This window comes from Oxyura jamaicensis, chromosome 11, assembly GCF_011077185.1.
Source record: "Oxyura jamaicensis isolate SHBP4307 breed ruddy duck chromosome 11, BPBGC_Ojam_1.0, whole genome shotgun sequence".
Taxonomy (NCBI): domain Eukaryota; kingdom Metazoa; phylum Chordata; class Aves; order Anseriformes; family Anatidae; genus Oxyura; species Oxyura jamaicensis.
The window spans coordinates 9,906,164-9,929,473 of NC_048903.1; the positions used below are offsets into that span (position 1 = coordinate 9,906,164).

Here is a 23,310-nt window from a genome sequence, read left to right on the forward strand (position 1 = left end):
GAGGGACCCCACTAGAAACCTTCTGCCAGCCTGATGTGGCCCCATTTACCACAACCCTTTGAGCCCTGCCCATCAGCCAATTGCTCACCCATCGTATGACGTTTTTGTTAAGTTGTATGCTGGACATTTTGTCCAGTAGGATCCTACGGGAAACCATGTCGAAAGCCTTGCTGAAGTCCAAAAAGATCACATCAGCTGGTTTCCTTTGGTCGACTAGACAGGTGATCTTATCATAAAAGGAAATCAAATTTGTTAGGCAGGACCTACCCCTCATGAACCCATGTCGGCTGGGACCAATGACTGCATTGTCCCCCAGGTGCGCTTCAATAACTTCAAGAATCATCTTCTCCATAATTTTACCAGGCACTGATGTGAGACTGACAGGGCTGTAATTGGTAGGGTCTTCTTTCTTGCTCTTCTTGAAAATTGGCACAACATCTGCCAGCTTCCAGCCCACCAGGACCTCTCCAGATTCCCAAGATCGTTGAAAACTAATTGAGAGAGGTCCCGCGATGATGTCAGCCAGCTCTTTAAGCACCCTGGGATGAATCCCATCCGGACCCATGGACTTGTAGGTGGAGCAGCAAATCCTGCATATGTTCAGGGTCGATTGGGAGTTTGTCATTCCCACCGTCATGGTCCTCCAGCACAGGGCACCCAGGGTCCCAAAGCCCATCATCAGCGTTGAAGACAGAGGTGAAGAAGGCATTAAACGTCTCTGCTTTGCCTATGTCATTGTCTGTGAGGAGACCTTCCCCATCAAGCAGCAGACCTATGTTTTCTTTGGTTCTCCTTTTTCTGTTCACATATCTAAAAAAAAAAAACTTTTTTATTGTCTCCCACAGACATGGCCAGCTTCAACTCTAGTTGGGCTTTGGCCACACGAATTTTCTCCCTACAAACACGAACGGCATCCCTGTATTCCTTCCTCGTTGCCCAACCTTCCTTCTAGCAGCCGTACACTTTCATTTTTTTGCCTAAGCTCCAGTAGAAGATCCCTGGTCAGCCAGGCTGGCTGCCCTGCCTGCCTGACTTCCGACATTTTGGAATTGCCTGATCTTGTGCTTTTAGGAGGCAGGGCTTAAAGGCTGACCAGCACTGATGGACACCAATGCCTTCAAAAGCAGTTTCCCAGGGGACGTTGCTGACTAGTTCCCTGAGCAGCCTGAAGTCTGCTTTCCCCATATCCAGGGCTGAAGTTTTGGTGGCAGTTTTCCTTCTGTCACCATAAATTCTAAATTTGACCACTTCATGGTCACTATGACCGAGATGGCCGTCAGTTGCCACGTCTCCCACAAGACCCTCTCTGTTCTCTAGCAACAGATCTAGGAGGGCACCTTTCCTAGCTGGCTCCCTTAGAACTTGCACCAAGAAGTTATCATCTAGGTGCTTTATGAACCCCCTGGACTTGCTCATGTCAGCCGTAAGTACTGCAGTGTGGCTAAGACAATAGCCACTCTTAACAAGGACTGCAGCAATGGCATGCAATCTGAACCAGTAAGGCTGTAGTTTTGTGTTTCTCAACAAATGTTTGATTTTTGCACTCTGCATACTTGTAGTTACAAGTGAATACCAAAGATACAAGAAAAGGCCTTTAGAGAGTATTTTAAAATACCCCTTCAAGTACAGCTTTGGAGTTAGAAGCTTAACTGACTGAAGAACTGAATGCCGCAAGTGGTGTTCAGAGACCTGTAGTTATTAAACTTTTTAAGAGGTAGCACATAAATAACAATGAGTTGAGAGTCACAGATACAGTTAGACAGAAATGAAGTGTAGGAAGACATGAGACAAAAGGGGAAATGACCTATCCATACTACTAGAAAAAAATCAGGCACGTTGTGCCTTAGCATGCATGAATATAAACATTTTTCTTAAATGCTTAGGTGCAACACAGAGTTATAAAACTTCAACATCAGATACTGAAAATTATGTAAATAGAAGGTTACGTACCAGTATGCTACAAACTCTATAAAACAGATGAAAGTTCATAGTAAGGCTTTAAACTATTGGGTACCATTAACTAACACTGCAGTAAGTTAAATGGACAGGAATCTCCTACAGAGCACCTACTGCAGAGTGCAGTTCTGTAAGAGCACCTGGATGAGCTCTGAACTGAAACCGGTGTACACTGAGGGCTATGCCCTGCACTGTGCTGTGCAGCTACGCTTTTCAAGCTGAATCAATGCGTTTGAGATAAATATTTACCTTTTCTTCTTCCCCTACCCTTGAATTACCAGAAACACAACACACAAATTTTTACACATGGTAATTTCACGGCAGTCGTTTAGCTGAGCTGATTTATAGATAGTTGAGAAGTTTTTTAATGTTCTACATTTCTCCTATGCAATTATTGTGACTGCTAATAAAAAGCTAGTTCTTAAAATGAATATAGCCCATGTTCCAAGACATAATGGATTCCAAGCCTGAAGTATGCCTCATGAGGATAGTACCTCTTTCATACAGGTATCAACACTGTAAGTTCCTGTCTTATTCTCTCCTCAACTAGAAATGAATTTACGATCTCGAGCTGTCACTACACATGGTTTTTATTAAAAGCATGTGATATCAAACCAAGGTGAAGCCACCCCAGCATCACTTTAATTGCAAAATGGTTACAGGTTTGATTTTCACAGATGTAGTCTAATGTCAGAGAAGCAGCTTTTTTCATCTACTGGAAGTTAACAAATTTATACTTAAAATTGCATGAATTTATCACTTTATAAGCGCATTACTAGTTTTTTTTTGAAGCTATATATGAGAAAGGGCACTTGAAATCTTGAGAACAGTGATTTTATTAAAAATTCTCCTAACAAAAGTTGCAGTTGTGTGTTAATACCATAGTTAACTGCATCTATTAAAACTTTCACAACAATGAACACCACTTGGTTAAAAACAACTCTTTCTAACATAATTTAGACCTGAAAGATTAGGAAGATTATTATATAAAGTTCTTGTTGGTTTCTCAGCCAGATTCAGTCAAGCACAAGTAACAACACAAAGCTCACATCAAAATTGCTATGACATAGGGAAAAAAAAAAAAAATCCTTTGACATAATGATCTATCAACATTAAGTAACTCTGATTCCAAAAGCTGCAAAACCAGTTAGCTTCCCACATTACTTGCTATTCATATTTGCACAGCAAACATAGTACCCAGCAGACTTGGGGAAAGAGATAGTATTTCACGCAGCTAGAGATCGATTCAAAATAGTCAGCAAAAAACTTTCATACTCTTACTACAACTTCTGAACTCAACTTGATAAAAACTGTAAAAGCTATGAGAAAAATATGTGTCCTGACTTCATGAAATTTGAATAAGCAAGAAGAACTAGCAGATGTGATCCTTCCTGAATAGTGAAATCCTTTTTCTCTTCCTTCTGAAACCAAATACCTGAAAACGGTTCAAGAAGCCAAAAGCAGCTGTCAGTTATGACACAACTGGTTAAGGTGCAAGAGACTATTCTTGTCTCACCAAGTACATTTCTATCACACAAAGTGTTTCTCCTGGGCTGAAAAATCTGTTTCATGATCAGTAGTATTTCAAACTGCTTATTTTGTAGCATTTTTTCCTCATTCTGTTCAAATGAATTTGCTTCCAGCTATGCATCTGAACAGTTCCTTAGGAAAGAAGCGAAAATGTGCATAAAATAAACTGCAAACACTTTCCATAGCTATCAAATGTTGATTCACTTAGTAATATATGCACATGGGGATGAGAAATAAGTTTGCTGATGGAGCTGAGAGCATGGCAAAGAACTGAAGGCAGAGTCAAGTCTCCATTAGGAAACTGACTTTTTTCAGCAGGAGAATGACATGATGACTATTCGGGACAAGATGGATAAATGAGTTCACCAAAGGTAGTACAATATGTAGTTGCCATAACTACCTAACAGTGCCAAAAAACAAATGCAGATGGCAAGCATGGAACTAAAGGTCAGGCCTGTGTCCTTGTGAAAGATCGCCAGTGTGATTTCACAGTTACGTCCAGTATAGCCATCAGGGCAGTGACATTGGAACGTGTTTGGTGACTGCGAGATACAGGTACCATAGTTACAGGGCCTTTTAGCACATGCAGTGTAGACACACTGTCTACCAGAGGCATTCTCCATGATCATGTGTCCTGGAGGGCAACTGAAAAGATGAAGGCAAAATGAAACCATTAAACTTTGGGAAAAATAAACATGAAAGACATCATTTAAGTCTTTAAAACAGTCTTTGATGACTCTATGTAGTTTCCAAAGTATCTACTATAATTACTTGTCTTAGAATAATTATAAGACTGTAGTCTTTTCTAAAGCAGTCATACAACAATGTGCTCCACAACTTTAAACCCTTACAGCCAGGGCTTTCAGAACTCAGGTAGTCCTACTGGCTTCTGCAAGATTATCCATATGAAAAAATAGTTGTATTAGGGCCATGGTCTGGAGTTCTGTTTCAGCAAGACAAGCTAAGCTATGTTCTTTGTGTTTCCGCTACAGTCAATATCCAGGGAGAAAAAAAAAAAAAATCGAGAAAACTTCCTTTTGTGGCCAGTGCCAGTCAGTAATGCTTAAGATGTACATTTTCACTGCACGGCTAACTTGAAGTATAACTGAAGTGGTTGTCCTAAACTCAGCCCCAGGCACACTGAACTCTTAGCTTAATGGTATGGTTCTTCTAAGCTTAATGGTATGGTTCTTCTCTTAGCTTAATGGTATGGTTCTTCTAATTCAACTCAAGAAGCCTGTAAGGGAACAAAGGTCCTAGCTTAAGATGGCATATGAAGTCAGATATTAACAAAAGAAAGCACATTTACATTACACATCACAAGCTTCAATTAAGACAGGCAGAAGAAATCATTACAGAATCAGTGGAGACACTGCTTTGCATCATCTAAGGTCAGTACCTAAAAGGAGAGTGTTCTCTGAGGAACCCGATACAATGCAGGCATCTAGTTTAGTGTTCTACTGCATTTTGACTAATTTGGTAAGATTGCCAGTGACAGCCTTCAAGTTGCACGCTTCTCCAGCATCCACCTTTTCCCACCTGAATCTGGAGGTTTTCATTTCCACCACTTACCTGCATTCATGCATCATCCACAAATCAATACAAATAAAGTCCTGGTTACAAGGATTATTCCTGCAAGCCTCTGAAGAACAGCCTTCTTTGATGCTTTGGGCACTTAATACTGACACCAGCTCCTTTGTGTGAGTACCCAGTGGGATCCTATAGTTATTAAATCTGACATCTTTCATACATCCTGAGAGAAGGCACAAACAGATTGTTTTAAAAGCCCTTCAGAAATAATGATTTGAAGCAGCTCTAAGCTTTGACATAATTTACATTTAACAAAGGACCCAGGCTACCAAAGTTTAACTCTAGGACTGAATTTACCTAAACTTTCGTAACATTGTCCTCCATTTTTTGATCAAGATTCAAAATGTCTTCTACAAAAAACAAGTGCTACTGCAGACCTCTAGCTGCTTGTGTTCAAGACAGCAGAATATGTACCACCCCTTCACTGTGTTTTCAAAAGAGAAGTCCAAATACTGTGGAAATTTTGCTACGTTCTTCAGTGTGTACCAGTATAAATTGGGCTTGGTTGATTTGTAGTATAAATTGGGCTTGGTTGATTTGTAACTGTAGTTTACAGCTTAACTTTAAAGAAGAACAACAACAAAAAATAACAGGCTGAGACAGCCTTGTGTCACTGACAGAAATCTTGTACTGAAGATGTGTGGCGTTCATTTTGTATGTATGAAATACCTCAGCATGAAAGTATATACCTTGATGACTGAAGTACATTTTACAAATTCAAGACCCTTAAAGTTTCAGATGCTTAAGAGCAGCATTAATTGTAGTAATTAAACTGATCTTTGTGTAACCTCTTGTTTAATCTATTTACTTCAAAACAAATACTACTAGTCCCACAAATAAAACTTCAAAATACAGTCCCTAGTTCCCATCATAAATTACAATTATGGGAATACTTCTAGTAAAACAATAGAAAATATTTTTTTTTCTAAAAAACTTGTGATATGCTTACATTGTAAGTTGTAACAATAAACCTTTGTTTTCATAGGTTGATATTCTGAACTTTGAGATCATGAATTCCTTACCTTGAAAACTTTTGTTTAGATTGAATGGGTAGGTGTTTCCAAGGACTAAGCTGCTGGGGTCAATCACAATCTCTTTGTATACTCCTGCTGCTTTCAGAATTTCTCTCTTCCCACCTCCTTCATAAAGGCGAAGAGTAAATTCATTTTCATTTCTGTCCAGTGTGATATGATGCCATTCACCGTTATCAATGTTGTAGGAGGGAAGCCTCACAGAATAGTCTCCATCACCCAGATTATATGAGACCACTAAGAATCCCTGAACAACCTTGTGGATAATTAACAAGTTAGTAGGAAAGAAAAGAGAAGTTACCACCTGAGAGTTTATGTTGATCTGTAAAGGTCACATTACTTGAAATAAAATTTGTACATAGTCATCAACCTTAAATAAAGCATTTATTTAAATTCAGGGTACATCTACACTGCACATACTGATATGACTGCAGTATAATATAAGGGTACTTCAGGTACTACTGAACTAGACAATCTATAATAGAGTAGCTGTGCACTCAGAGCAGTATGTAATTCATTCAGAGCAATTCTACCCTGCTTCTCTCTTCAACAAATTGGGGTTCTTCAAATGGTTAAGGATCTGGTGTATGACTTCTACACTGACAGCCCAAGCCAACTTAGCTCAAGAGGTAACACATTCAGTGGTATACATAAAACAAACAGGATGTAATTTTCAAAGGCCAACAATATTAGAACTGCAACAGGCAACTTTCTTGGCAGAGTCTGAACTATATTAAATCAGCCAATTCTGGCCACGGCTGAACAGGACACCAGGGTAGACAGACTACTGATAGTGTTCAGTATAGGAAATGCTACTTCAATGTCACAGGCAATAAATTCATTTTAAATCCAGCAGGATTCCATGATTGTAGGGTCAATGTCTTAAGTGAAGGATCAGATCCATAAGCATCTTTAAAAAGAACTCCAAAGGTTTTTGTGCTTGGCTTAAGGTTTTGGTTCTATTTCCAACTCTTAGACTAGTTTCTCTGGGCTAGGTATAGGCTGGGATTGATTTAACTTTATGCTGTTACTGTCTGGGATGACTTGCTCACCTGCAGGGTTAGATGTTCATCCTTATTTTGAGACAACATGCTTGTGATGACACTGTTAGGCTGCCGTGTCCTAATCATAGCTTCGAACCGTGTCCTGCGGGCAGGCATGTTGATAGCGAATGTGACTTCCTGGCCCAAACATATATTCTTTGGCAACTAAAAAGACAGGGGATAAAGACCTTTAAACCATTCTATAGGGAGAAGGAAATGTTATTGTTTCCATTATTTTCATAATAATTAGAGTTGAAAGGAAAATAAATGATTATAGTGCAGAGCATGGGATCCATGAGACATAACTTGCACATGTCCTTTTATCTATTTCCACAACTCCCCACTCATTCTCCTACTTCGTCTTCCTCTGTAAAGAGGCAATTTCCCTCCTAATTTGATCCTGCTAATGCTTCTCCTTACAATGTTCACAGGATGACAGCAGGAAAGCAGAAGCTCTGACCAAGACAAAAGAAGAGACTGCAGACAAAATACCTCAACCTATTTTCACAGCCTGGTATTTTTTAAGTCATCTTTTGCTGTGAATTTGGCTCCATAAGGGCTAAAGACATTAAAGAAGGATTCTATACTGAAAACATGGATCCCTTAAGGCAGTAGAGTCTATTTCAGACATCATCAGAGCAGTAACTTCTAATTCCAGTTGCGTACTAATTCTGCACAGTACGTGGTACTAGCACACTCACAGTTAAGTTTTAGGTTATTCTGAAGGTGTAAATAGATATGAATTCAAAAAATCGTAAAAAGAACAAAGCATTTTTTTCACTATTTCTTTGTCATGCTATTTCCGTTACATAGTGAATGCACAAACACCTTCAGAACTAAAGAAGTGATCTAATACTGAGAAAGACATTATCTCAAAGTAAGTTTTACAAGAAATTGTTAAAAATGGACAGCAACTGCACTGAAACATGGCTTTACACAATTTAAACATCAGAAACCAACTCAGCAAGCATTACTTGCAAACATTTTAAGTTTTCTGCATTGTAAAATGACCCAGCATTTCTGCACTGTAAAATGAAATGTCAATTTTATAACAGAAAAAACAGACTTCACCTTTATCACATCGATAGCCATAGTAACCAGGCAAACAATGACAAGCAAATGAGCCCCAGTCTCCAAGGCACCTCCCATGAACACCACAGGAAGATGACCCCATGGTCTCACAGCTCCCATCCATAAGTGTGCAGCCAGGAAAGCTATTCAGGGACTCTGCAGGAGACTGAAGGTCATATACCTTCAAGAGAAAATTGTATCACACCAAAATATTATTTTCAAAGTACTTACATTTCATTCTTAAACAGAAATAGCTGTACCACATTAATCTGTTCTTCATCTGCATTGTTTCAGACACTGTTTGCTTTTTGACAGTGAGATTTTAACTTTTTTTTTTAGTGAAATCCAATTTTTAAATATTAAACACCAAGACCATATTTTGCTTTGAATAAACTCAACTGACTACAAAAGCAAAAAAAAAAATCCTAATATTTCCTAACAAAGCAGACAGCTGGTATAAATATACCATTATACTACTGCCATTCAGAAATTCCCTGAATGGGCAAAGAAGCTTGAAAGATAGCTGCATGAAGTAGGGGGATAAACAAAGGCAGAGTTTTTGGCTCACAAATATACACCTGTTTGTAATTAAGAAAAATTTTTTCCAAGGTAGTTATTCTAATTATGACAGAAAAATCCAGTATTTTACACTGATGCACACTGGCCTTGAATGGATCAATGGAAGCGGTAATTTCAGGTATAATGAAAATATACTAAAATTTTTAAATTTTCTCCTTTGCTAAAACAAAACTTCTCTTACCTGAGTATCCAAGATGAAATTGCGCAAACAACCGGTAAAGTGTTTGTGTAGCAATTGTGGGTAGGAATATGGTAACAATTCTTTTACACCACCCAACTGAAGAACATGGTTCACATTCAAATATCTTTTAAAATGATATGCATAACAAAAATAAATGTGAATTTACCTTCAAACACAGGCATTACATAATAATACAGATAAAAATCTACAGTGCATTTCCAATGAACAGAGGCTCTCTACAATAACAGAAATTTATCTGCTTCTTCCTCTGAAACACAGTCAGTGAGCAGAAACTCTGGCCCTTTAAAATTAGGGGTAATTTTTCAAACATGACAGTGAAGTCTACTGGGAATTTAACTGTGGGATACTTTATTACAATTCAAATATCTGTGTTCAAGTCAGGAAAAGCTGTAATACCCTAGAATCCATGTTCTCCTTTAACTGCCGTGTGTGCACATTCATCCTATTCTAAAGCAATACTACGACAAAGATGGTTTTGCATATGACAGAGGCCAGAAACCTGAAAGTTGGCTCAACTTCATCTTAAAGGTACCGTACACATGCTTATGCTCTGCAATTTCTCCCATTTACCCCTGTGAGCCAAAAAAATCCATTTATTTCAGTCCTCAGAGAGGTGCTTTTCCCCTAAGTTATCAGCTCAATTTCCATTTTCGGTTTTCATTTGTTCTTATAGTTTTCACTTTTTTGTGTGCTCCTTTCATGAACAGGAGCTCTATGTGCATCTGCTGACGTGGCAGATGTCAATTAACTTCAATTCTCATCAGTATACTTCCTGGGACTATCTATTCCACGCTCAAGTATTTTCATTAGTACAAAGTTTTTCCAATAACCTGAATACCCCTGACTGTAACTTAGGGCCCTGTAACTTGACCCATGTGTCCAACATACTGGTTGTTTCTCTCTTCTGGTAGTTTGGTGCTATCACCAAGGGCAGTAAGGATTGAATTACATTGGATCCAAACACTTGAAGAATGCAACTCAGTGTTCCCTTATGGTTTGAATGTAGTAATTGGTTTGTATGTTCAAAGGCCTTAGACTAAACTGCCTTTCAGTGAATCTCCAGAAACATACCTTGCCCTTCATGGAACAGACCCAAAGACTTCACAATTTGTACGATCTTCAGTAGACAGCCATTTGCCTACTCCTTCTATCTCTGAAACAACAGCCGTACTGCAATGATCCAAAGTGAATCGAACAGCCTACACCAAAACATATCATTACTGAATTAGGAATTACTGTAAGTTTCAATAAGTAAGTGACATTGAATTTTCATCTTTTTTTTTTTCTTTTTCAGAACCAAAAAGCATTATGGTTTCTTTTTCCACATTTTCGTCCTCACAATAAACAATAAAGCCAAAATGGAACCATTCAACAGAAAAGGCATTTATCTTTCCATTTAATTTATACCTCTGAGTAGTTTAACCACTTTTACAAAATATGTAACTGCATTTGCAAGTAAATAATATCTGTTTTTTGTGCATAGGTAATTGATCTCAGTGTTCAAATGATACCTGATTGCACAAATTACAATTAAGCCTTTATGCACATTCCACATGCTAGAGCTTAAAAAAAAAAAAAAAAAAAAAAGATTGCTCTGATCCCAGACTATAGATTAAAACATAAGTAGATATGGAGTCTTTACAAAATTTGTATTTCTTATCAAATGTACAAGCACAGTTAGAATACATATAATTATCCAGTCTCTTTTCTCCACCGTCCTGTTGCTACATAGGCAAATGTTATTGGAAATAACCAATATTCTGAGGCAGAAAACCAAATAACTGACCTGACCATTGGTTCTCACTTCCAGTTGATGCCATTTTTTGTCTGTAACATTCAGGTGACTTGGAAACTGCAGTATCACAGAACCTGAGCCATGGCTCATCTTCAGCACAGGAATGCCACTAGTGAGTTCTAATGCCACATATACACACACAAAAAAAAAAAAGAAATTAAGTCTAGCAACAAGTATCTTTCCATTTTGGGTATTTTAGCACATTTAATGAATGTACTGATTTAATGCTCATTGCCAGTCCCATGAACTGGGGCTCAGCATAGAAGGTTCAGCATAGAAGAATATTATAGAATATTCTTCTATATTCATAGAAGAATAAAATAGTGTTTTTATTCTTTAGATTGTGCCACTTCTTTGTCAAAAGTAAAACGCTGGAACTAATTCCTGATAATCAATCTGTATTTTTATAATGCTCAAAAACAATTAACATATGCAGATTTTATTCCCTCTCAACTTCTACCCAAATTTACAAGTAATTTTAAAAATAGAGATATTAATGATTAACAATATCCAACATTACCTTTAAAATAATTAAGAAAATACCAACTATACTGTGCATGTTGTATATTAATTAATTCACAAATATAAGCAGCACTAACCTTTTTAATATGTATCAACTTAAAGCAATGAGTTCTACTTGTGTATTCCTGCAATGCCACACTGGAACTGGATTCATCTACCAAATCATTGCCCATTAAAAAAAAAAAAAAAAAAAGTGCAAAAATGCCCTGAGATGGGAAGAAGTTTAAGTGCATTTCCTTTCTCACTAAACTAGATGAGAATGACATGCAACTAAGACTGCATTGATCATGTAATACCTATCTTCAAAGTAGCTAAATTCCTTCTATAGTACTAGAGTTTTCCTGGGGGAGATTTTCTCTTTAATATACAAATCTGTCTGTTTTATTTTCTACAACTCTGCAATGGACCAAAGCCATAGCTGCAGGCTACAAAATACATTACATCAAAAAAGAAATACCTACTAGGGAATGTTTCAAACTATTTTCCAACATTTTCAACCCAGAAAATAAATTATCTCATAAGATGGAAAGACAGAACTCATACTCCGACTGCTACACTGTTCACAACCCATGTGTTCCCAAAAGACGTTTAATTTTTTCCACACACTTGCTGAGTACCTATTGCAATGAAGTTTTCTGTACTCCCAGGTTCTGGATTTGATAAAGGACCACTGTATAATAGAAGTCCATCTGGAACTGCAGTAATAAACTCTAGAGAAAGTGAGCTTTCAAAACAAGGCCTGATGGGATGAAACCATGCATAACCATTTCCATGGAAACTGTGCTTAGTCTGCTGGCAGTCTGGTCCATGAAACGAAGCAGGGCAAAGACATCTGAAAGAGCACAAACAAAAAAAAAACTGTCAGAATTCCCTAATGTTCAACTTTTTTGTGAGGTCCTATATGTAACAAATGTAGCACTTGCCACGCTCACAAGCAGAAGTGAAACAAGGATTTTAAATGGTTATACAGGTATACAATGGTGCTCAGCAATTATTAGAATACTTTACGAGTACAAAGCATATTTATCCACCATATTATCTCTATCCAGAAAGTATTTGAGTCTGTGACTTAAAGAATAATGAATTATTTCACTAGCTAAGTGACATGAAATATCAAACATCAATTGGCTGGTTTATTGCAGCAAATACTCAGGGAGGTAAATTCCTAGCTAGAATGAACAGTTTAATTTCACCAAAGGAATACTGGTGCATGCCACCTGCTAGAGTAAAGCAAGTTTTCTATCTATTATTTTCTAAAGTCCTTACTGCCCATTCTTCAAACTACATTTTATTCCCCTCCACCCTGCTGCTGCTTAATTCCTACTGAATTAAGTGCTCTTATAATGAGAGGTGTTAATAAGGCCACTGTTTTTTTTTCCCAGGGTTTTCATTCTTAAACACACACAGTATTTCCATTGATTTCCAGACTAAAATGCCATTACTGGGGCCACTGGTAAAGGCACTGTTGTCATTAAGTATACTCCAGTATACTTTTAGGTTTTTTGGTTTTCCTTCAGTCAGCATTGCACTTGTTGTTTTTCTAGTCCTGTATCTTTTAAAATACATTAGACATTTAAAAAACAAAAGGGAGAAAGTTAAGGTGCAATCCAAGTTTCCTCACCTGTAACCATTCAAAGTGTCAATACACATCCCACCATTGAGACAAGGGCTTCGAGAGTAGGAGGAACAAGACTGATGAACCCGGTCCCTAGCTGAGCAAGTGCAGACTGCACTGACGGTGGTTGTTACAGAGGCAAATGAGACACTTCCAGTATCCATCACTGTGGGGATGTCGCTCACACTGAGGGCAACCATTGCCCTCACTACAATTTGCATTCCTACATTCATCTACATCAATCTGTGAAATGTTCGCTTGTAAAGCTGACTGGATCTAAGAGAAAACACAGTTTAACAAATTACCATTCTGTTCCTAATGAATGTTTTTATTTACTGCTTCATTTCTAAAAAAATCTAAGTTATCATAAAGCTAATGGAATGGAATGCTTTAGTTTTCTGAGCATTAGTAACATCTCTGACTATACAAGCAAATTGATTTCATAAATACAGGAATTACTTTTAAAAATTCACAGTAGCAATATTTCCTGAAAACTTAAATCACTGACACAGCTGATATTGAATGTGTTAAATTGGTACTGGACTACCATCGATTTTGCTCAGGACCAAAGCTGTGTGGTCTGTGTCACACTTCTTGCACTCTGATAGCACCAATTATTCATACCCAGTGTTTCTTAAGTAACCTTTCCCATAAGGATGCAGGCACTGGAAAATGCAGTGCTGAGCTGCATTTAATAATAATGTCCACAGAAAGTGACTCGACAAGTTTGTGGCAATTTGGATTCAGCCTATTCATTCATGTCCTTTAAGCTTCCTTTTCATGTCAAATGTCTCAAACAAAACACAATCAACCTAGCGTATAGGATACTATGTTCTATACTACATTAATCTTTGCTATTTCATTATTTTTATCATGAATTAGGCTTGCATCTGAAGGCCCAAATAAAGTGAAGAGCCTCAATGTATATGGGTGTACACACACATATATATACACTATATATACCATATATATATATAGTTTTTGTAACATAGCAATAGTGTTCTCACAGTTTGCAACTCCAAATCCAAACAGGCAAAACAAAACCAAAACTGTAATAAGGCACAAGGGAAGCTAGTTCTTCACAATAACCCTGAGCAGACTGTGACTATTTCACACCTCTTGTACTTCAGCCAGTAGCCAGTGCACAGGACTACGGTATCACCATATTTGTTCCCTAGTATAACAGGTTTGTTCCTTTCACTTGTTTGGGGATTTTGCACAGGTGCCTATAACGCTTCAAAATTTGATTTGTGTTCAAAGATTCAAGTACACTGAACGACATGCATATACTGCCCAAACCTGAATACAAGAGGCCTCACTAGTCATGGGCAATAGAGACATACAAATGTAAAACTAACAAAATGAGATCAGACTCTTTCTTTACACATTTAACAAGTATTTTTTAAAAGGATAAAATGCATGACAAATATTTTAAAAGTTTTTAAAAGACCAAAACAAATGCATAAATACTGAGGCTCTTTTTTTTAATTTTACTTGTACTGTCATGTCAATTTACCACTCTAAGAACTCTGACCGTTACAATCAATTGTCAATATACCCTCAAATATTGTAACATATGGAAATCCATGTCCCAAAGGCATAAAATAGACTCTATAATGACATGATGCATCCTGTCAGCACTCTTTGGTGTCTGCTGCCCACATCAATCACCATTAGCAGGGAGTAAACAAACAGCTATGCACAACTGTCACAAAAAACAGTGTATATAAACATTAGCTCCTTTGCACTATTATGGAGGATTATTTTTGCTGCTAAAAATAGTTGTTGTAAAGCTGTACCCCAAGGAAGTAATGCAAACATATTATTTATTTAGCAATTCAATGAATAATTCCAGTTCTAATTACTTATTTTCTCTATTTATATATAAAAACTACTGCAGAAATTGTTCAGTTATGATTGGTTTTCTGTAGACTATTGTTGATTACTCACTTGAGCTATTAATTAAATATTGAAAGTTGATATATAATTAATACAAGCATGACTTTTTCATTAAAATATGTGAAGCAATCCCTTGTTACCACTTCGATGAATTCACCTGCCATATATTATGGCATAGAATATTTGAAATCTATGCAATTTTCCATAGTACTATGGCAGTAATTCTATAAACAGCAAAAGAAGAAGTCACTTCCTGAAGAAGCTTCATGAATAGAATTTGCCTCTGTGTATTTCCAGCTTGATCATTGTGTAGATTCTCACAATCCACACTATTTAAGATATTATAAGATGTGGGCAGGTGGTAAGAAAGATTCATGGTATTTACACAAATGGAAAGTGCTGTTTTCTCTTCAGGAAAAATCCACCATAAATGCCATGTATTAAATTCAAATATGCTCCTGCAGTCACAAAAAAATGTCAAGAAGTGCCATCTTGTCCAGAGCAAGTTACTGCCAGTCAACTGAGCAGCAGCATCTTGCCTTTGTGCGCAGCAGCAGCTTTTTGCCTACTCAATAGCATCTGCAGGACTTCAGCAAAGCCAAAATCTGGAAGGCTGCTGAAAATGGAAGAGTGGGACCAATACAGACTGCATATGGGTAACTGATTTAGAGGGCATGCAGATGTGGTAAAATAGTACGAGAGCTAAGTATCATCAGGAAGGGAAAGAGAACATCCCATTTCAAAAACTATTTTACCCCATCATAGAAAAAAAAAAAAGAGGGGGTGTCACATTGTATTTAAGAGCTAACCTTTGGTGAGTTAAAAAAAAAATGATAAAAGTGGTTGTCTCCATCTCACTTTCACTGTTCTTCTAACATGCATATTCATTCCAGCAGGATTTTTTCTATGGACTGTCATCTCTTTGTATAGCAGAATTTCAGTCTGGGTGACATCAAGACTGTAGTAAGTGTCTAACCACAAGCACATGATTCGGTATTTCCATCAGCACCTAAAATGTCCAAAGAACTGTCAGTTTCAAGACATTCTCTGTATTATAGTACTTTGTCTTTTATGGATTCTTCTAATATCATTCTCAAAAGTCTGATAGATTATACAATGAGACACTGACTAGAGAAGACACAGGCAACTGTACTACGACTGGGAATGGAGGGCCATCTTTCTATGACTAAAAGTAATTTTATCTATTGAAACTAAAATGAGTACAACTGTATGATAACAAAATGTATGGGATTAAGGAGAATGAAGACAACTTGAATTTAGCACTTGTTTGACAAATTTTTTGTCCTGAGTGAAGCAAGACCTATCTGTAGGTCTTGCATATTCTTCCACTGTGGTTTGTGTGAGGTCTGGGATACAAAACTTGCATCTATGTCATTCACCCAAATATTAAGTCTGCAGAACAACCCTAGAGAACATACCTCATTTTTAAATGCTGCCATCTCAGCATGCAGTTTCTCAGGTTTGTAATATGCTGATCCATCAAGGACTGCAAATCTTATATCTGCCTGTTTTCCATCAATGTTCATCAAACTGAAGACAATTATATCACTAAGCTGAACTGATAACATTTTTGCTAGTAATTCCTTGAACTTGGCATATCTGTTTTTGCCGTGTTTATTTCTCTGTATGAACTCCTCTGCTGTGACATCTGAGTTTGGGATTCAAAAATAAACATGAAATAGAGGTTAATTTCTCAACTTACTTCTTATTTAGCAATATGAAAACATACTGGAAAGTGCATCTGCTCTATAATGACATCTAAATCAAAATCATAAAATAATACCTACATTATGTAATCATTCAAATATACAAGCAGCTGATCTAAACTCTCAGCAGGAACTAAAACTAACCTGACAGACACACTGTGGCTGAGTTTTGTATGGCTTCATCTTCCAGCTCTTTGACATGGATTTGTACTGTAGATATAACATCAGGCCAAACTCCATCAGAAACTCTAACCTTTAAACTGTGTATTCCTTCAAGAGCATTATCCACCATTATCAAAGAACCAGTCCTCTGATTTAACCTGAAAGATCTAGACATAAACTTTCAATTAGGGAAACTTAATAAACAAAAATTGAGAACTTATTCATTAACATAACTCAGAAAGCCTTAAATGTTGCTATGAAGGTTACAGGATTAAAATTTATGGCAATCCATGAACAACCTCAACAAAGCACCAAAAATGACTCAACTGAGAAGTGACAGTTTGCAGAGCTTATAGATGTTTCTTCCACTCCCAGACCCCTATCCCTACCCAATCCTGAATAAAAACAACCAGTCTGCAGGAGACAGTGTAACCATGGGGTTCAACATAGCCATCATGTACAGGTCTATAAAAAATAGAAAGTGACAAAAACACACAAAATAATTCCTGATTCACATTTATCAGATTGGAATATGACAGAGTCTGTATGAAATTTCTGATTTAATTTTTATGTGCCACCTCAAAGGGAGCAGTAATTATGGAAATATTCCATGAACACTACTGTGGAACAGTAACCTCCTAAAATGGAAACAGGGCTTGTGTCTGCTGACAGACAGAAAGTCACTCCTTAACTTTGGTCTAGATACAGCTTTTAAACTCTTGTTCTTCACAGCGGGGACAAAAATTCACAATCATCTTCACATCTATCCTCTGTATATCAGACAGTATATAATTCTGCTATATGCCATCTCAGTTTATGATATGGAAAAATAGTATGTTAGTAGGAATTAAGGATCCAATTTGATATTTGAATTAGCAGAAATAACTCCACTAAGTTAAAAGTTATGGCTTTCCCTTGCAATTCTAAATGTATTCATCAACAAAGATCACCAAATTCACTTCCGCTTTTGATGAAATCATTATATTCTGCCCTTTTGAGTTTGTGATTTGTATTGCATCAACTTTAACAGTTAGAGGTAGGCATTTAAAACTCTGCCTATTGTTAGATTGGGTCTTACAGAATGTGCATGTTTAAATAAATTAAGTATAAAAAATAAACATCATGATGTGACCTTGCATTGTCTAAAATAAACAAAACAAAACAAAACAAAAATAATGCATTGAAAGTTTTCAGTACTTAGTTACCCAAGTTTAAAAACAAGAAAAAGCACATTCAAAAGTTCATTCCTTCATACACTCAATAATGTTGTCTTGGGGCATCCTGAATATATGGTGAGTAAATATATGGTGAGTAAATAATTACAGAAGCATAAGTATCATTCATTTTGAAACAAATACAATCCTCGCTTGAGCAGTTTTCCTTCAAAGAGAAATGTTTTATTGTCCCAGTCGTCCTGATCTGGTGCAAACACTTCCCCAAGCACTGTTGTTGACCATTTTCCTGTTGAGATAAATTATAATAAATCTGCATTTAATTTTTTACTTTTTGGTACACTTTATATTCTGCAGCATTCATTACAGTGTTTAGTATTTTCAGATTGCTGCTCGATTTGGTGACAGTTATGATCCAAGACTCTTAACATGATTCACAGCTTGCCATCTGATTTCTGTCAGTTCTGGTAAGGTGAGTACACTGTGGATGTCACAGGAAGGCATAGAAGTCAAAATTGATACAAAACAACACAAAGATCACAGAATCACAGAATTTTCTAGGTTGGAAGAGACCTCAAGATCATCAAGTCCAACCTCTGACCTAACACTAACAGTCCCCACTAAACCATATCCCTAAGCTCTACATCTAAACGTCTTTTAAAGACCTCCAGGGATGGTGACTCAACCACTTCCCTGGGCAGCCTGTTCCAATGTCTAACAACCCTTTCGGTAAAGAAGTTCTTCCTAAGATCCAACCTAAAACTCCCCTGGCGCAACTTAAGCCCATTCCCCCTCGTCCTGTCACCAGGCACGTGGGAGAACAGACCAACACCCACCTCGCTACAGCCTCCCTTGAGGTACCTGTAGAGAGCGATATGGTCACCCCTGAGCCTCCTTTTCTCCAGGCTGAACAAGCCCAGCTCCCTCAGCCGCTCCTCGTAAGACTTGTTCTCCAGGCCCCTCACCAGCTTCGTAGCCCTTCTCTGGACTCGCTCAAGCACCTCCATGTCCTTCTTGTAGCGAGGGGCCCAAAACTGAACGCAGTACTCGAGGTGCGGCCTCACCAGAGCCGAGTACAGGGGGACGATCACCTCCCTGGCCCTGCTGGCCACACTGTTTCTTATACAGGCCAGGATGCTGTTGGCCTTCTTGGGCCATGAATGCAACTCTATATAAAATTCTCTGGACAATAATAAATAAGTAAATAAATCACTGTATCAGGAGTTAAACCAATTGCTACTCTGCTATTTCAGACTGCTGGAACCCAGCAACAAAGGGAAAACATCCTGTGGGCTGCAGCTGGGAAAAAAGGACATGGCCAGGAAATGGGCAAGAAGCCACTAAGCTGTGGCAGTTCTTGGTCCTTCTTTCAGGCCTCTGTGGGCCGTCACAGAAGTGGAACATCCACTAAAAATAGCGAAATAGTTTTAAAATAGCAAAATGAGCATCCTACAGGGAACTACTCTTGGGAAGGAGACCTTAGAACTCTACAGCAACATGTGAAATTTTTAAGGTGCATATGTGGAGCCAAACCACCCTAGAAAATTCATTCTCTCACTTCTATGGTAGGATCTCATCACATCTTTTTCTAATTCAAGCGTTCTGAATCCAGCAAAAAATAACTCACTGAAAAAATATCTTCTGTAGATTAATCTAACACTTACCTGAAATTCTAGCACTGCAATGATAACTGAGAATAGCCAAGTTTATATCTGGGAAAAGGCTTCATAAACCATACCTATAAAGGCCACCCGGGCTAGTTTTATTTAAGGTCAGATTTTACACAGATAATTTCAGGAAACAAACACAGTAATAGAAACTCAAGACAAATTTTAGAAAATATTATTCAACTGCTTATGCATTGCTAAACCATTCCAATGAGAAAATGTTAAGCATTCACTTAATGGATGCATTTGCTCTGTTCTTTCCCACTACAAGGTGAACCTCTTAGTATTGTGGTTGCTATCACAGAGCAGCTCTCCTGCTAGTATTTCTTGAAGTAGGTACTGCGCACCACTCAAGAATCATCCAGAATAGCTTATTTTATTTGTCAGTCCAAAGGCTCCATGTTCTGGACAGTAGTTACTTACTGCATCTCAAAGATTATTTTTCACTTTTTTTTTTTTTTTCTAAAAAGGCACTGACCCAGCTTTCTCTCACATCCTTTCTTGCCAGCTAAAACCTCCCTCCTCAAGATTTATATCTTGCTCATCCACACAGTAGCTGTGGCATTGTAGGTCTACAATTTCGGTTTCAACTATAAATCTCTGCTATTTCTCAAAATTGCTTCAGTTCCACCATTCTCATCTCCAGATCGCTCTATGTCAGATACTTTTTGAATCCTGTGTACACATAAAAGTTTTCCTCTGGAGAGGCAAAAATTCATGAATGGAAAACAGATTTTATTGATTTATAAAAATACTGCATTTTCTGTACATGCAGTATGTATTTGTTCATAGTTAACAGTCTTTTGGTAGATTATCTTTACACATCAGGGTTTGAACTTTGGAACATATACTCTACTCACTCTGATTTATTTAGTAGTTTACAGAATTGGAGCTTTAGTTTAAAAATACATAAGCCATAAAAAAAAAAAAAATAGAATTTAGAACTGCTAGAACCATAAAATTGTTATATTAATGCACCTGATGTAATATCCAAACAGTACTTACCCTTGTTACCGTACACATAGATTTCCTTGTGGCCAGATTCATGGCAGTTGTCATTTTCATCACTAGTTGTTATAGTCAGGGTGTTTGTAGAGCTCATAGCTGGAATCCCACTATCCGTTATAACTATTGGCAGATGAAACACCTTCTGCTTTTCTCTGTCAAAGGACCTCAAAGCAGTTATGGTTGCTGTGTTATTTCTGTTGTCATTAAGAGAAAAATCCAAAGAATTCTGGTAATCTGGTGGCAACGAAAATGTAAAAGGTGGACCATTTTCCTCACTGTCTGGATCAAATGCATGAAGCAGCTTTGAGGTATGGTTCATATGCACTATTTCAGGCCTCAATGCATTTTCCCAAACAACAGGCAGGTATGGTGCCTCAAACTTTGGTCCATTGTCATTAACATCAAGCAAGTTAATCAAAACTGTAACACTTCCAGTTTGGGCAGGCATCCCTTGATCTGAAGCTTGCACAATTAAACTGTATTTCTGAATGACCTCACGATCTAGTTTATTTGCCACAATCACATGACCCTGTTTATCAACTGCAAACTGTCTCATAGGATCTGAATTTGACTTTATAGAGTATATAATGTTCCCATTCAAACCAGAATCTTTGTCTGTAGCTCTCACTGTGGTTACTGTAGTACCTACAGGCATATTTTCAAAAAAAGGTTTTGTCTGAATAAAATGAAAAGGGAAAGCTGGGCTGTGGTCATTAGAGTCTTCAACTTCAATCAGGCAAACAGCAGTACTAGAAAAATCAAGATCTTCCACTTTAATAGTAAGATTAAACTGCCTTTCATGTGCTTTCTCAAAATCCATTTTTTTTTTCAGTCGGATAGTGGCACATTGCCATTCTTTGTCATTCTCAATAAAAAACTTCTGATCCGGGTCTCCCCCGATGATACTGAATGTTAAGCGAGTGTTTTCCCCAGCATCTGCATCTCCAGCAGACACTTGCAGAACTTCTGAGTCGATGGTACTGTTTTCAGGAATTGTTGCCTGCCACAACTTTTTTGTGAATTTAGGTACATGGTCATTGACATCTGCAATCCAGATAGTGGCAGTGCCAGTTCCTGTTAGCCCTCCCCCATCTCTTGCTTCAACAGTAAGAAAATAATTTGCAGTCCTTTCTCTATCGAGCACTCCCCCCACTACATGGATTGTACCAGTATTGGGATTGATACTAAACATGTCAGTACCAAACTCATTTTTTACATTCCCTGTAATTCTGTAAATCAGAACAGCATTAAGACCTACATTTGGATCATCACGGTCAACTGCACTCATTTCCATGACTAATGTATCTGCAGGAGAATTTTCAAAGACACTTCCATTGCAATCATCAGGCATGCACCTGAAGAAAGGTGCATTGTCATTTATATCCCACACATTAATAATCAAATCAGCAAATCCCGTAAGGCCATCTCCACCTTCATCAGTAGCCAATACAACAAATCTCCACAGTGCTCTTTCTTCCCGATCCAGCATCCTGTGTGCATAAATGCTTCCAGTGTTCTCATCTATTGTGAAAGTATCAGCTGCACCATGCCCATGCAATGAGTATCTCAAATCTCCTTCATCCACATTGCTATCACGATCATTTGCCATAACCTCCAAAAGCGTTGGAAAAAAAGACACAGTAATTACAAAGTGATTGCATTATATGCCCCTGTAGTCTAGCGGAGTCAAAGCAAAAGCATGTTACTAATACATGCATGTTAGATGAATGGCAAATAAGAGGTGGCTGAGCAACAATCTGGAGTAGATAAATACAATTTGCACTACAACAACAATGTAGCATATTATACTACTACAGTCATCTTTTAAATTAATTCTGTAAATAGAAAAAAATATAACTATACTATTCTGATAGCTACTTTAAAATGTTAATGATCTGCACTTTAGGATCACAAATGATCCATTCTGCTTATCCTGATTAATATCTTCACAATTACGCTTCCTTAAAAGTCAGTTTCTCTTCTTCAACTGACAAAAATACTCAGTAAAATTAAATTGCAATAATATATCTGTGCTGGATTATTATTCATGTAATTGTACCAGAGTAATCTGTGCTCTTTCATTAAAATATTATAATCTCTGAATGTGCATGAATGTACACTACCTGAAGTACAAAGACTGGTAACCCATCCAGTTCCTCAATTATACTTCCATAGTATTCACTGATAGAGAAAGCTGGAGACTCATCATTTTTATTCATGACATTGATGATGACAACTGCATAATCTTCCCATTTCCCATCAGAAGCCAACAAGTGTATCTCATGTATTTTTGTTTCTTCATAATCCAGTGGCTGGGCAACAAAAATAGTTCCTGTTTCTGCTTCTACATCAAGCTCTCCTCCTGTGTTTCCAGCAGTGATCTGATAATGTAACTTAGCATTTGTTCCTGTCAATTACCAACAGTGTCAGAAAACACACAATTTCTGTAAGTACACGAAAACATGAGATGTTAAGATGAAATACAAATCATAACTGATTTGTGGTATTACAGTTTGTTAGTCTGCAGCTATGTTAGATTACTGATTAGTATTTTCAATTTTGCTATGCCCAATTACAACTTGTGTCTAGTTATGAAATGTATCTTTGCAATGAAGTATTAATTCTGCTTTTACTTATGATCCCTTCAATTCACTCAATAATCAGTATGACTGGCCAAGACCATGGGACGAAAAAGACAAATTCGTATTTGCTAACACCCAGCATATAAGAATGAGTTAACA

General features: G+C 37.5%; 1 protein-coding gene across 1 annotated transcript in view; it reads right to left on the reverse strand.

Annotated features, from left to right (window-relative positions):
- The window catches only part of LOC118172872 (neural-cadherin-like), a 73,031-nt gene that overhangs the window by 5,696 nt on the left and 44,025 nt on the right, over positions 1–23,310 (reverse strand). Inside the window, 17 exon segments of the mRNA XM_035337057.1 lie at positions 3,887–4,131; positions 5,059–5,239; positions 6,099–6,363; positions 7,160–7,268; positions 7,270–7,315; positions 8,222–8,402; positions 8,982–9,105; positions 10,074–10,201; positions 10,789–10,916; positions 11,937–12,151; positions 12,941–13,126; positions 13,128–13,210; positions 16,273–16,502; positions 16,705–16,889; positions 18,090–18,183; positions 20,567–22,181; positions 22,693–22,976. Of these exon segments, the coding sequence (XP_035192948.1) occupies positions 3,887–4,131; positions 5,059–5,239; positions 6,099–6,363; positions 7,160–7,268; positions 7,270–7,315; positions 8,222–8,402; positions 8,982–9,105; positions 10,074–10,201; positions 10,789–10,916; positions 11,937–12,151; positions 12,941–13,126; positions 13,128–13,210; positions 16,273–16,502; positions 16,705–16,889; positions 18,090–18,183; positions 20,567–22,181; positions 22,693–22,976 (4,299 nt within the window).